Raw genomic sequence first — 10,737 nt, forward strand, 5'->3', positions numbered from 1 at the left:
TTCGAAGCCTATTCATGTTTAACAGCTGAAGTCATTGGGTGATCACTACAGTGCATTGGCAATGGATTTAACTTTTGTTTCTTTCTTTTGGTTATCAACATCTATATGAAACACACTTTTGTTTACAGGTGTTAGGTACTGCGAGGATGGTTATAGGGTTTGCTAGTTCTTCGGGTGACAACTCTGATTGCTTGCCATGAGTACCTCTCAAGATACAGGCTTCTTTGAAAGATTTGGTCATATTGCTTCTCACACAACAATAATTCTTTTTTTTTCCTAAATTTTTTGGAGACCTTTACGATAATGATGAGAATGAAAGCCAAAGCAAGGGTGATAATTCATGTAAACAAGTTGATTATAGATTCTTAAGCATCAAAGAGAAGCTCGAATTTGGAGTCTGTAGAGCAGCGCTGTGTGATCTTGACTTCCCAACGGTATCGTGGACCATTTAGATTTTCACAATCTATTGCGTTTTCCAGAGAACTGTTCGACAATGCCATAAAATTTTGACTGGTTTGTTTTGGTGAAGTACCTGTGATCTTGTTCGTTGTTCATGTTTCACTGACCAAGAATGCCTCTCCCCTGTGAAACTACTACAATCCATTCTTAACGTCTGCTTACATAAATTTACAAGATCTTCTTCTTGATGGTCCAAGAATTCTCATTTCTGAACCTTGGTGGTAATTCTACATGAAACGCAGCTACACGAGGCTCACAGCAGACCTGCTGAATCTTATCAAGATCTGTGTGGAAACTACACAAGGTTGTGGCTTTATTAATTAGCTCACTGCTTCTGAGATGCTCTGCAGGGAAGGTCTCCAATGGCGGCCTCTCGCCGCCATCTGTGTGCTGCTGGTTTGCCGGTCTCTATCCTCCCTTCTCATCTGAATCATACCATGCCCTCATAGTTTCCTCAAAGCAAGCAGTTACTGAAAATACAAGAATAAAATGGGGGGAGAAAAACCTGAAGTTTGTTTCCTGAATCCTCCTGTTGTTCCTCTCGAGCAGCCTCAACAGCCTGCTCATTTCTTCTGTGTTCCTCATCGCGTTGCTGTCCTTCGATTGACTCGGCCTGGTTCTTCTTGAGCTTGTCGTGCTTTCTTTGCATTACAGCTTGCGTAACTTCTGGCCGATCATCAGAATGCCTCACCATTAGCCCACAAGCAAGAAATCCAAAATTGCAAGCTTAAATCTTACGAGAAGAACCTTGGGAGGTGATCAGCCGGTAGACTTGGCCGAGCAAAAGCATGTCCTTGGGCTTCAGCAATCGCACGCGGGTGAACCTTACGTTGCCGCCGCCGTCCTGCTTCTGCTCCGAGACAGAGAGCATGACCAGGGCCACGTAGTACCCCGGGTTGCTCTTCATCACGTCGGCGGCGCTCGTCGGCCAGTAAAGCCTCTCCACCTTCCCTCCGGGGTGCTGAATCACCACCATGGCCACCTCCGACGCTTGGCAATTCCCCATCTTCGTTCCCTCTCACCTACGAGGAATTTGCTCTGTGGATGCAGGAGCGGAATGGAGGAGCAAGGATGAGCGTTTAACCAGCAGCACTGGGATGATAGCCAACTCCACACGTGGCACGATGTCAGTGGGTGCTGAGGATGGTGCGGGGCATGTCAGGCACTGCAGAGCATGAGGATGGGGATGAAAAGGGTTCATGAGTTATCATCTCTGGGCTCCTACAGAGCACAGTGCTGCAACAGGAGCGAACAGTCGCAAGCAACCAAAAAGTGTGAGATTCGTCTGGTTCATGAAAGCATACGAGTGGAAACGGGTCACAATCACCAAGAACAAGATTAAAAGTCACTGAATCATTCACGGAGAATTAACCTCGCATGGAAAAGCTATTCCCCTTTCTGAATCCGGATCACTGAGAGTTATTTTTGGTGAGTCGTTCTAGCTGTTCTTGCCTTCTTATTTTGCATCATTCATTCCCAAGATGGCTCTCTCAGTTTCATTGAGTTCTTGTTCATCTCTGATTCGAAGTGTAATCTTCTCTTATGCACACGGAAATTGTAGGGTTTTGAAGCATCAAATCAATCAACAAAAAGTTATTCTAGCCGCTAAAATCAACAAACAAAAAGCCAAGGCAATCAAATCCTTGAAGGTCAATGGTAAATTATGATGCCGCTTATCTGTTTGTGATATTCCCTCAACTGATGGTGCTAAAAACTATGTAGCGTGACCACCTTTGTTTGCGTGTGTATTTTAACTGGCCTACCTTTTTTTCAGGTCTTTGGCTGCCCTATTTGGTGGCCTGTGATAACTGATTGCAGTCTATTGTCCCACACTAACATTTATTTTATGAATGCACTTGTTTCAATTGGATTAATTAATGCATAAAGAGAGTCTCACTTGTTGATTCTCCAATATTCTAGTTAAACATGGTCCAAATGTAAATGCCACTAACTTGCTTGTATTCTTAGTTTTTATCAAGTTTAGATTATATATGCCTACCACGCCCAGCCAACTTTTTTGTTTTCAGCACATCCACCTGCCAAGTTTTTGGCAAACAATAGATAACTGATTAAGTAGTAACATAAAGGTATGTAATGTTGTCATCAGCCACCACTACAACCTCCAATTTTTATCTGATGGTGGTTATGTGCTGATACATATGAAGTGGTCCTTCAACTTTAACACTATATATAAACACAATAAAAAAACCCCCTTAAATACTATTTATTTTCCTTCGTTGTATTTTAATGTACAAGAACTAGACAAGGTGACTTGTAAGAGTATCATCTTTATCAAGTTGTGTTTATCCCAATTATTTAAGGTCTGGTTGTTTATAGATTAAGAAAAAAATTCTCACTGATTGTCTAGCTCTATTGTAATCTTCAATCTTTATTGATGATTTTGAAAGAAAAAAAAGCTTAGAGGTATGATGTATTAAAATATCAGTTTCTTTCTCTTCATCCAAGGTAAGGTAGTCTTCATCAGTGTCAAGGTCCCCTCATTGGGCTCACATGCCCACTAAATGCCATTAAGAGGCCATGTGAAGTGTTGGAACACTCACATAGCACTCCAATCTCAATAACCTAAAGGTAGCCTTCCATTCCATAAAGCTTAGAATTAAGATATTCTTACCACCTTAAAGTTGCTCTGTTGAACTAGAGAAACTAGGTCTTTTTTGTGATCCTTTTGTGATAGTTGTCTAGTTGGTTGCATGATTACAGTTAGATGAATGTCATCTTGGTCCTCACAATCTTTCAAACTTGATTTTAGCAGAGGATCTGCAGATGTTTCAAATAAGATCCCTGTCCAATTACAGGGAGTAGCAATAGCTCAGAATTCAATTCTGAACACTGAGCCAGTTAATTCTTTATAAGGCCAGCACTTGATGCAATTTATAATTTGAGTAGGTTGAGTTAGGTCTGTATTTAAACCCTAATGAGGACAACAGGCAAATCTGAACCTTTAGGTTAGCTAGGCTTGGAACCTTTTCTCATTAGAGGACAAATAAAGCTTGAACTGTAGTATCTGTGAGCTTGCTTGTCAGCAGAGTTGTGTTGCAGTTGGTCTGGCCATGGAACAAGTACAGCAACGCATCAGAATATAAAATATAGACGGCACGGGATGTGCAACAGGAATCTTGGAGTGTGTCAGTAGGCAAACCTTTCTGATTACATTACATGTTGTGCCAGGTTCCAGATTGGTGGTGATATCTTGTGATGGCATTAATGACTACCTGAAATTTTCATTTTCTTTCACCTCCTTTCTAGACAGATTTCTTGAACTGTACCCTCTCTTTTTCTTTCAGCTCCTTTTTTACTCAGATTTCTTGAACTGTACCTTGAGCCTCTAGGAACTCTTAAATAAACACTTAAACTTCTAAAACCTTAAAGAAGGGCATCCACCTGCTTAGCAAGTACTGTAAGTTCATTAAGCACTTATGACTTATCAGAGGCAAAGCATGAAAATTATCTGTAGTAAAAGAAATATCGACCAAAAGCATTTTTGTACTCTTAGGTTCGCAAAGAAATTATCCATGGTGAGACATTACTTCTTTCAGCATTATAGGTTCGCCAAACACTTATGGTGTGTAAAATGCTCGACAAATTATAGTATTTGACAAGCTACATCTAGTAAAAAAAAAATACTAACCAAATACCATATATATTGACTCTAAAACTTTAAAGAAGTTCTAGGAGTCATGTATAGTCTTGGTTGATATTTTTTTAATTATATATAGTCCATCAAACACTTACCCATCATAACTGTTTGGTAGATGATCTATAGTGCTCAAACAAATAATGTTCCCTGCGGATATCTTCCTTGAGAGATTCTGAAAATGTTTAAATATGGTTTTGTTGGCTTTTACCACTGCATATAGCACATCATATATTTATCCACTATAAGTGCTTGGTGTACCTTTAGTGCTTAAATAGATAATGATAATGTCTTATCATCCTGCAAAAGGTCATATGCTGACCCCGAGCGCCCCATACGGTCGACCCCACAGCTATTTGTAAAGAGGTAAATTAGGTATACAATAGGCTCATAGGAGGGAGGGCTTACTTCTAGGATGGTGAGACTCTCGGGAATTGACCCTTGTCCAATCCTGCAAATCTTCCTCCTATGAGTCAACTGCACTAAGACTTGGGGGCATGATAATGTCTTATCATGGATGTATTCGTTGTGGTTTTAGGAGTCCGTGTGTGGTCTTAGTTGATATTTTTTACTATATAAGTTTGTCCTAAAAATATATTTTTAATATAGATCTCATTTTCACAAATTCAATGATAATGTTATTGTCATAAATGATAAAGTTTCAGTTAATAAAATAGAAAAGGAAATTAATTAATTTTATAAGACTAAGAGTATTTTAGATAAATAAAAAAATCAGATGAGAAAAAAAAAGTTTTTTGGGAATTCAAAAGTCAAGAACATATTGTGGGAATTCTAAAAAAAAATTGAAGCTGTTGATTTGATGAAGAGCATTTTAGGCACACATGATTTTTGAAATTTAGAAAGTGTGAAGCCTTATTGCAACCTTTTGAATTTTCTTTGACTGAGACAAGAGCCATGATTCCTATTGCCTTAGTAGTGGCACCTTTTGAGCACTTGAAGCTCCATGATTGCAGTCTTGTAGCTACCACCACTTGAATTTCAAGTGCAATGCTGGATCTGTCAATGCCAGCAAACACCATTGAATGAATTGAAGGGGAGAGCTTATTCTGATAACTTGGGCTTTACAATTTGATCGATTAGCCAAAGAACCTCTACTTTTCTCTGTGAAATCAGCACATATTTGGATTGAATAGACTGGCTGAACCAATTGAGTATGACTGGATAAAAGTTCAATGAGGAACAGTCTAGCTAGGTTGGATAAGTTCGAACCGATAAATAGAACAGTCTATACTACAAGCAAATGCCATAACATATGCATTTACTTGAATTTCGCTAGTTGGTTCACTTTGGAGAATTCTTAACATCCGAGGAGTATTTGAAGCGAAATTTTCTACTTTCCTTTCCTTGTAAAAATATGGAGAACACACTTGATTGATTTTTATCATGTTTTAAACTGTAGAGTTATGCCAAATCATATTAATTGTTCATCCTTCTTGGTGTATCTGTTCTATCCTATCAAAATGGATACAACTTCCATTATGTGAATTTATTGTGGAAGTTATTTTGCATCTAATGGATAAAACATAAAAGAAATAAGAAATTACTTCATCTAATTGTCTACTCTTGTTTCTCTACTTGTTCAGTTGTTCTTGCTGAGTGCTAGTTAATGGCTATAAGGAGCAGGCAAGCAAACCGCAGAGGATCAGGCCTTTGAAAATTCAGGTAAGTTGATGCATAGTTCGATCAACAAGTCAATGAGAAAATTCTTCTTTGATCATAAACCATGATCTTTTAATCAATATTTTGCAATAGTTGAAAGATCAACATGGATTCATCAGTATACATGCATGGACTCCAAGACTTAGACATTAGGGTTCATGGTTACTCGTTAGTAACTAGGCATCAATATGGAACTAATGTTTTTTCGTAGCAACCATCTATTGGCATTACTGTTCCAGAGATGCTGAGTTAATTATCAGTTATATAGATCCTGAACTGAAGCTCAAAGTGTACACAAAAATGAAAGTTCACCCAACTCCGGCTGCAGGTTTAATCGCCCCAACGACTAAACTTATTGAGAAAATCACTCAAACCCGGCAGCGAACAGACAACCACTGCAACAATCTGTCATAATTTAAATGTATGTTCCATGTCTTCATCTACTAGCAATGAAGAACAGAATTGGGGTAGATGAAGTGGTTGAAAACTCATAAATCATGTTCATCACTTGGAACTAGCTATAAAAGGTGCACTCTTTCAGTTCACCTTGGCATCATCATCATCATCATCAATGGCTTGCAAGACTGAATTGGATGTGGAAGTCAAGTCCTCCACCGACAAGATGTGGGAAGCCATCCGTGATTCCACAAAGCTCTTCCCGAAGATCTTCCCCGAGCTGTATGAGAGCATTGAGACCGTGGAAGGGGACGGCAAGAGCGCAGGCACAATTCGCCTCCTTAAATATGCACCAGGCACGTATAGACTTCATAGTTAACTAACACAAACATGGCTTCATGTTAAGCACACACATGATTTTTTTTTTTACTTTTCCAGGAGTTAAAATACTGACATTCGCAAAGGAGAGGATTGATCTAGCAGACGACGAGAACAAACATGTTTCTTACACCGTAATTGACGGCGAGATTGTGAGCTTGTATAAAACATTCAGGGCCATCTTGAAGGTGGAAGGCAAAGGTGAAGGTAGTGTGGTTAAGTGGTGCATTGAGTATGAGAAGGTAAACGAGGAAGTGCCCGACCCAGATCCTTTCAAGGAGATTGCAGCCAAAACCTTCAGTGATCTCGATGAATACCTTATCAAGAACTCAATCGAGAGCTGAATATAATCTTTTGTTATGCTTGGAATTGTCTATGTGCCAGAGGTAAATAAACTGAGGAGCATTGTGGTAGTCTCCTCAAGTGTGGTGAGAAGTGCTAGAGCTCTTGTTTCAGTTACTGTTCTATCTATGATTTCAAGGTAATTTCAGTTGAATTCTGTGTGATTTAGGTAATAACATTTGAGTTTGGTAATATGAATAAATTGCTTTTTAAGTTTGTTTATATTCTACTTTGAATTTGCATGAAATAGGTAGCAATATAAATTTTTATTAGTGAATTTCCTTTTATTTAAAAAAACAAATGTATCAATAAATATTTCTTTAGTTTCGAAATGAATGTCTGAAATGGAGCTTTTTTTTATTTGAGTGTATTTTCCCCGCTGCTTTTTCGTCTCCCACCTGGCCCGCTATTGGACCGCTTTTTGTGGGTCCCGTTATCCTGTGACCGGGTGATCATTCGGGTTCTCGTGAATGGCGTGAGAAGAAGTTTGTGCCTATGGTTACCGGATTTCGTCGCTTACGTGTCAAGTTCTTCCGCCCTTGACCGACGCATCCATTGGACGAAGACGTGGGCCCCGCACTTCGCTGTCCTTGGGGCCCAGCGGAGCGCAGGCGACCGCGGATCCCAATAACGTACAGAGGTCGCATACGATCGGAGTATCTGCGGGGCTTCGTCTGAGACGACGTCGTCCGCTACCAGGTTCCGGGTCGGGTGAGGGCCCTAAATCCGACGGCTCAGAGTTCGGATCTGGAGCGAGTTCGCGGATCTCAACGGTCCATCGGAAAAGCACGAAACTCGAAGCAGGACGATGGAGGGCTACAAATCTCTCCGCCCCGCAGTTTGTTCTTCTCTCTTCTCCGTCTCACGCCTCAGCATCTCCCCGCCTCGAGAGGGCGGCGCCGGCCGCAGATGGCGTAAGTACGTCGGATCCGATCATCGCCTCACCGCGTTGGTTCTGATCTCTTGGGTTTGGATTTCTAGTCGAAGAGAAATCCTTTGCGGATTTCGAACTGTTCTTGTGGAATGATACTTGATTTTGATGGAATTGGAGTATTTTGTGCCACTGTAGCGTATCTTAACGAGTTCGTGAACGATTTTGCTGGGTATCGTTTGGGATTTGGGAAGATTTTTCAAAAGTAAACACTGAAATTTGACGATTCATCCTCACTGAGCGTGTGATTTGGTTACTAAATTGTTGCTTCGATTTATTTTTGGTAAAACTTTGACCATTTTTTGGACCGATCGAATGGGAATGCGGCTGTCTGATTCTTTCTAACCTTTTTGCGGATGATTTTCTGCCATGAAGTGAATTTCTACCACCGACGAGGGTTTCTCCCCTGAGAAAATGGCTGTGGCTTTTACTCGTTTTTCTTGCTGGATTTGGGGCGGAAAGGATCGCGAATCCTTCAAGTCATCCCTGAGCTCGTCCTCCGAGTTCCCTCCGGGCTTTATGGAGCCGGACTACTTGAAGTTTCCTCCGGCGAATGGGCCTAAGATAAGGTCGAACTCAAGAAAAATCAAGAAGAAGTGGCAGAGCCGAGAAGAGCGGCGGATGGACAAAGAGTATGACTTTGTCCTTGTGCCCTCGGATGGTGTATGCATGTCGGAGTCTGAATCCGATGAGTCGGATTGGTCGATCGGCTGGTCGGAACCTCACGCTCCTGACTTCCAAAGCGACAGTGAGACTGAGAACAGCTTTGCTGTCTTGGTACGGTGCTACGGCCGTGGTCGTTCTGTGCAGGCACAGAGCTCCAAAACCCACGTACTGGGAGCACTCGAATACATGGGCGATGCTTCATGGCGAGCTTCCATTTTAGTTTTTTTCTACTACTACTGATTTCCTCAAAATTTGTGAACCATTATTTAGTTCATGGAGTTGGAAATGCTCAAACTGTAGCTGCTATTACATCTTGCTACAAGTAGTATTGCATATGCATTATATTTGACTCAAAAACTGACCATTTTGCTGTTACGTTCCAAGTTTTTTACTCTGGTTGGCTTTTTGCAATGTCTAAGGATCCTACAACCTTCCTTGCTCTTGTTTGTTCTGCCAAATGTGCTGGTTAGAAATCTGCCTTATTGTTCATGGCACATGGTTGCATATGCTATGTGCTAATTTTGGTCAGTCTAATTGCATTAATTGATGTCTGTGATATTCTCATGAGAAATTGGACATGATGATTTGCAAATGCTGAGCACTCTTATCATGAAAATGCTGAGTGTTTTTTCTTCTCCTATGATATTTGTAGGTTTACATATGCTTTTCCTTTTTAATTCTATGTTGGCTTCTTTTCTCTTTTTTTTGTGGTGTTGCTGAATGATAACAGGCCCAATTATTGGTGAGGACAGACAATGGCTCCACTAGTTGGTTAAATGTTTAACTGTAAAACCTTTCTTTGGTCCTTTTCTTCTTATGGCAGTGAACTGTAATAAACAAGGGCCCATGCTTCAATGGCTGTATAAACTCTAATGAATTCTCAAACATATTCTGCTGTCTTTTATTGCTTCCATTGGCCCATATGGTTTTGTTTTTTTCCCCCTAAATGCTGGGAAAGTTTGCTTGGGTCAAAAGCTTTTTAACTGTTCTTCTGTTGAAGTGGTATTTCCTAGTAGACCTTCTTGAATGATCAACATACTTAACTTTAGTTTTGCTGTTGTAGATGGAAAGAAGTACATTGAAGAATGGCTTGCCTCCCTCGACTGAACAAAGCTATCAGGAATTGCTTTTGTCGACCATTGCAATGATGTTGGTGTGTTTGTAAAATGAAGTGTAATCATGGAGCCTTCCGTTTCCAATTTTGTTGTAAATGTAATGAACAGCATTCTCTTATTTAATCTTATTACTAATACTTCTCTACTGAATTCGCCAACCTGTTCTTCTGTTTTCAAGTTGGCACTTGCTTTTGTTATGTAATTTAGAATTATCTGATCGTTTATTTATTTGTGATATTGTATTTTTTTTGTTTTGTTTTGTTTTACCTCCTTGAATTGATCTTCCATGCCTACTAGACCTAGTCAAATTGATCTTCCATTGCATCTGCTAGTGGAACCACTGCATTGCATCTGAAAATTAATGAATTAACTCATGTGGAGTACAGTTGACTAAAGTTGCCTAAAGGTGAAGTTCAATTGACTAGAAAGTGCAGTTAACTTGAGTTTTAGAGCTTAAACTACTTTTGTTCAAGCTTAAAATATTTTTGTTCAAGTTACAGTCCATTGTGATTAGAGGCATGAGAAGTTACACTCCATTGTGATTATAGGCATGAGAAAGATAATTTATATCCTTGCATTATTCATGGAATGTCTCTAGTACTTCTTTCATAGTAGTCAATTATAATTTATCGATTTACTTCTTTATATATGGTCATAGGGGCCATTAGGATGACAAATTTTATCTTTTATTACAATGCAATGTCTTTAATAAAAAGTTAATTTTGAAATGATGACAGTGGAGCATCTTGTTGTTTGCGCTTTCTCATTATGAAATGTTAATTATGGAATAACTTATGAAAAATTTTAGTGAAATCGAATTGATCAACTTTAGAATTAATTAATTTAAAGAGTTAAGATTAAATTACTAAAGAAAAAAATGAAATGCCTTTTGTAATGGATATATGTTTGCATCTTAAGCTTATAGAAAATAGATGTATGAATTTAAATTTCGTATACGGATAAAATTTATCATTCTATCTATCAATGGATACTGCACCGTAACCCTTTCAACAACCTGCACCATAACCCTTTCAACAACCTCCACAAAGGACGTGAAGGATCGAGGGTCACGACACTTGTGGCAACAATCATGATTTATTTTTAACTTTTTTAAG

General features: G+C 39.5%; 3 protein-coding genes and 1 long non-coding RNA gene across 5 annotated transcripts; 3 read left to right on the forward strand and 1 right to left on the reverse strand.

Annotated features, from left to right (window-relative positions):
- Window positions 1–500: 500 nt before the first annotated feature.
- On the reverse strand, window positions 501–1,506 carry LOC141840775 (uncharacterized). Of its 2 annotated transcripts, none has more exons than XM_074728847.1 (3): window positions 1,207–1,506; window positions 965–1,122; window positions 501–884 (listed from the first exon to the last, which is right to left on the reverse strand). In XM_074728847.1, exons 1-3 carry the CDS (start codon window positions 1,463–1,465, stop codon window positions 780–782), a joined length of 522 nt encoding a protein of 173 aa, XP_074584948.1. In that variant the 5' UTR covers window positions 1,466–1,506; the 3' UTR covers window positions 501–779. The 2 variants fall into 2 exon arrangements, with proteins under 2 accessions (XP_074584948.1, XP_074584942.1); XM_074728841.1 differs by having other exon boundaries at window positions 965–1,125.
- Window positions 1,199–2,313, forward strand: LOC141840788 (uncharacterized). The gene is made up of 3 exons (XR_012602759.1): window positions 1,199–1,887; window positions 2,021–2,115; window positions 2,234–2,313. It is a non-coding gene; the product is annotated as an uncharacterized LOC141840788 (long non-coding RNA).
- Window positions 2,314–6,278: 3,965 nt separating this feature from the next.
- LOC141811732 (MLP-like protein 423) lies at window positions 6,279–7,023 on the forward strand. The gene is made up of 2 exons (XM_074699783.1): window positions 6,279–6,546; window positions 6,629–7,023. Exons 1-2 carry the CDS (start codon window positions 6,366–6,368, stop codon window positions 6,910–6,912), a joined length of 465 nt encoding a protein of 154 aa, XP_074555884.1. The 5' UTR covers window positions 6,279–6,365; the 3' UTR covers window positions 6,913–7,023.
- A 753-nt stretch (window positions 7,024–7,776) lies between these two features.
- LOC141835624 (uncharacterized) lies at window positions 7,777–9,767 on the forward strand. Its single transcript, XM_074723005.1, has 2 exons — window positions 7,777–8,710; window positions 9,557–9,767. The coding sequence occupies exons 1-2, from the start codon at window positions 8,256–8,258 to the stop codon at window positions 9,612–9,614; spliced, it is 513 nt and encodes a 170-aa protein (XP_074579106.1). The 5' UTR covers window positions 7,777–8,255; the 3' UTR covers window positions 9,615–9,767.
- The last annotated feature ends 970 nt before the right edge of the window (window positions 9,768–10,737 follow it).

The sequence above is a fragment of the Curcuma longa genome, chromosome 1, assembly GCF_044706935.1.
Source record: "Curcuma longa cultivar G26 ecotype Majalengka, Jawa Barat chromosome 1, ITB_CL_G26_1.1, whole genome shotgun sequence".
Classification (NCBI taxonomy): Eukaryota; Viridiplantae; Streptophyta; class Magnoliopsida; order Zingiberales; family Zingiberaceae; genus Curcuma; species Curcuma longa.

What these genes read in the sequence shown, in the direction of transcription:
- LOC141840775 (XM_074728841.1), bottom strand. Translation starts at nt 1,465, where the DNA reads ATGGGGAATTGCCAAGCGTCGGAGGTGGCCATGGTGGTGATTCAGCAC. An exon ending in CCGGCTGATCACCTCCCAAG is followed by an intron (nt 1,126 to 1,206) that starts GTTCTTCTCGTA and finishes ATGATCGGCCAG; the next exon opens with AAGTTACGCAAGCTGTAATG. An exon ending in ATTCAGGAAACAAACTTCAG is followed by an intron (nt 885 to 964) that starts GTTTTTCTCCCC and finishes GGTATGATTCAG; the next exon opens with ATGAGAAGGGAGGATAGAGA.
- LOC141811732 (XM_074699783.1), top strand. Translation starts at nt 6,366, where the DNA reads ATGGCTTGCAAGACTGAATTGGATGTGGAAGTCAAGTCCTCCACCGAC. An exon ending in CCTCCTTAAATATGCACCAG is followed by an intron (nt 6,547 to 6,628) that starts GCACGTATAGAC and finishes TTACTTTTCCAG; the next exon opens with GAGTTAAAATACTGACATTC.
- LOC141835624 (XM_074723005.1), top strand. Translation starts at nt 8,256, where the DNA reads ATGGCTGTGGCTTTTACTCGTTTTTCTTGCTGGATTTGGGGCGGAAAG. An exon ending in TACATGGGCGATGCTTCATG is followed by an intron (nt 8,711 to 9,556) that starts GCGAGCTTCCAT and finishes ACTTAACTTTAG; the next exon opens with TTTTGCTGTTGTAGATGGAA.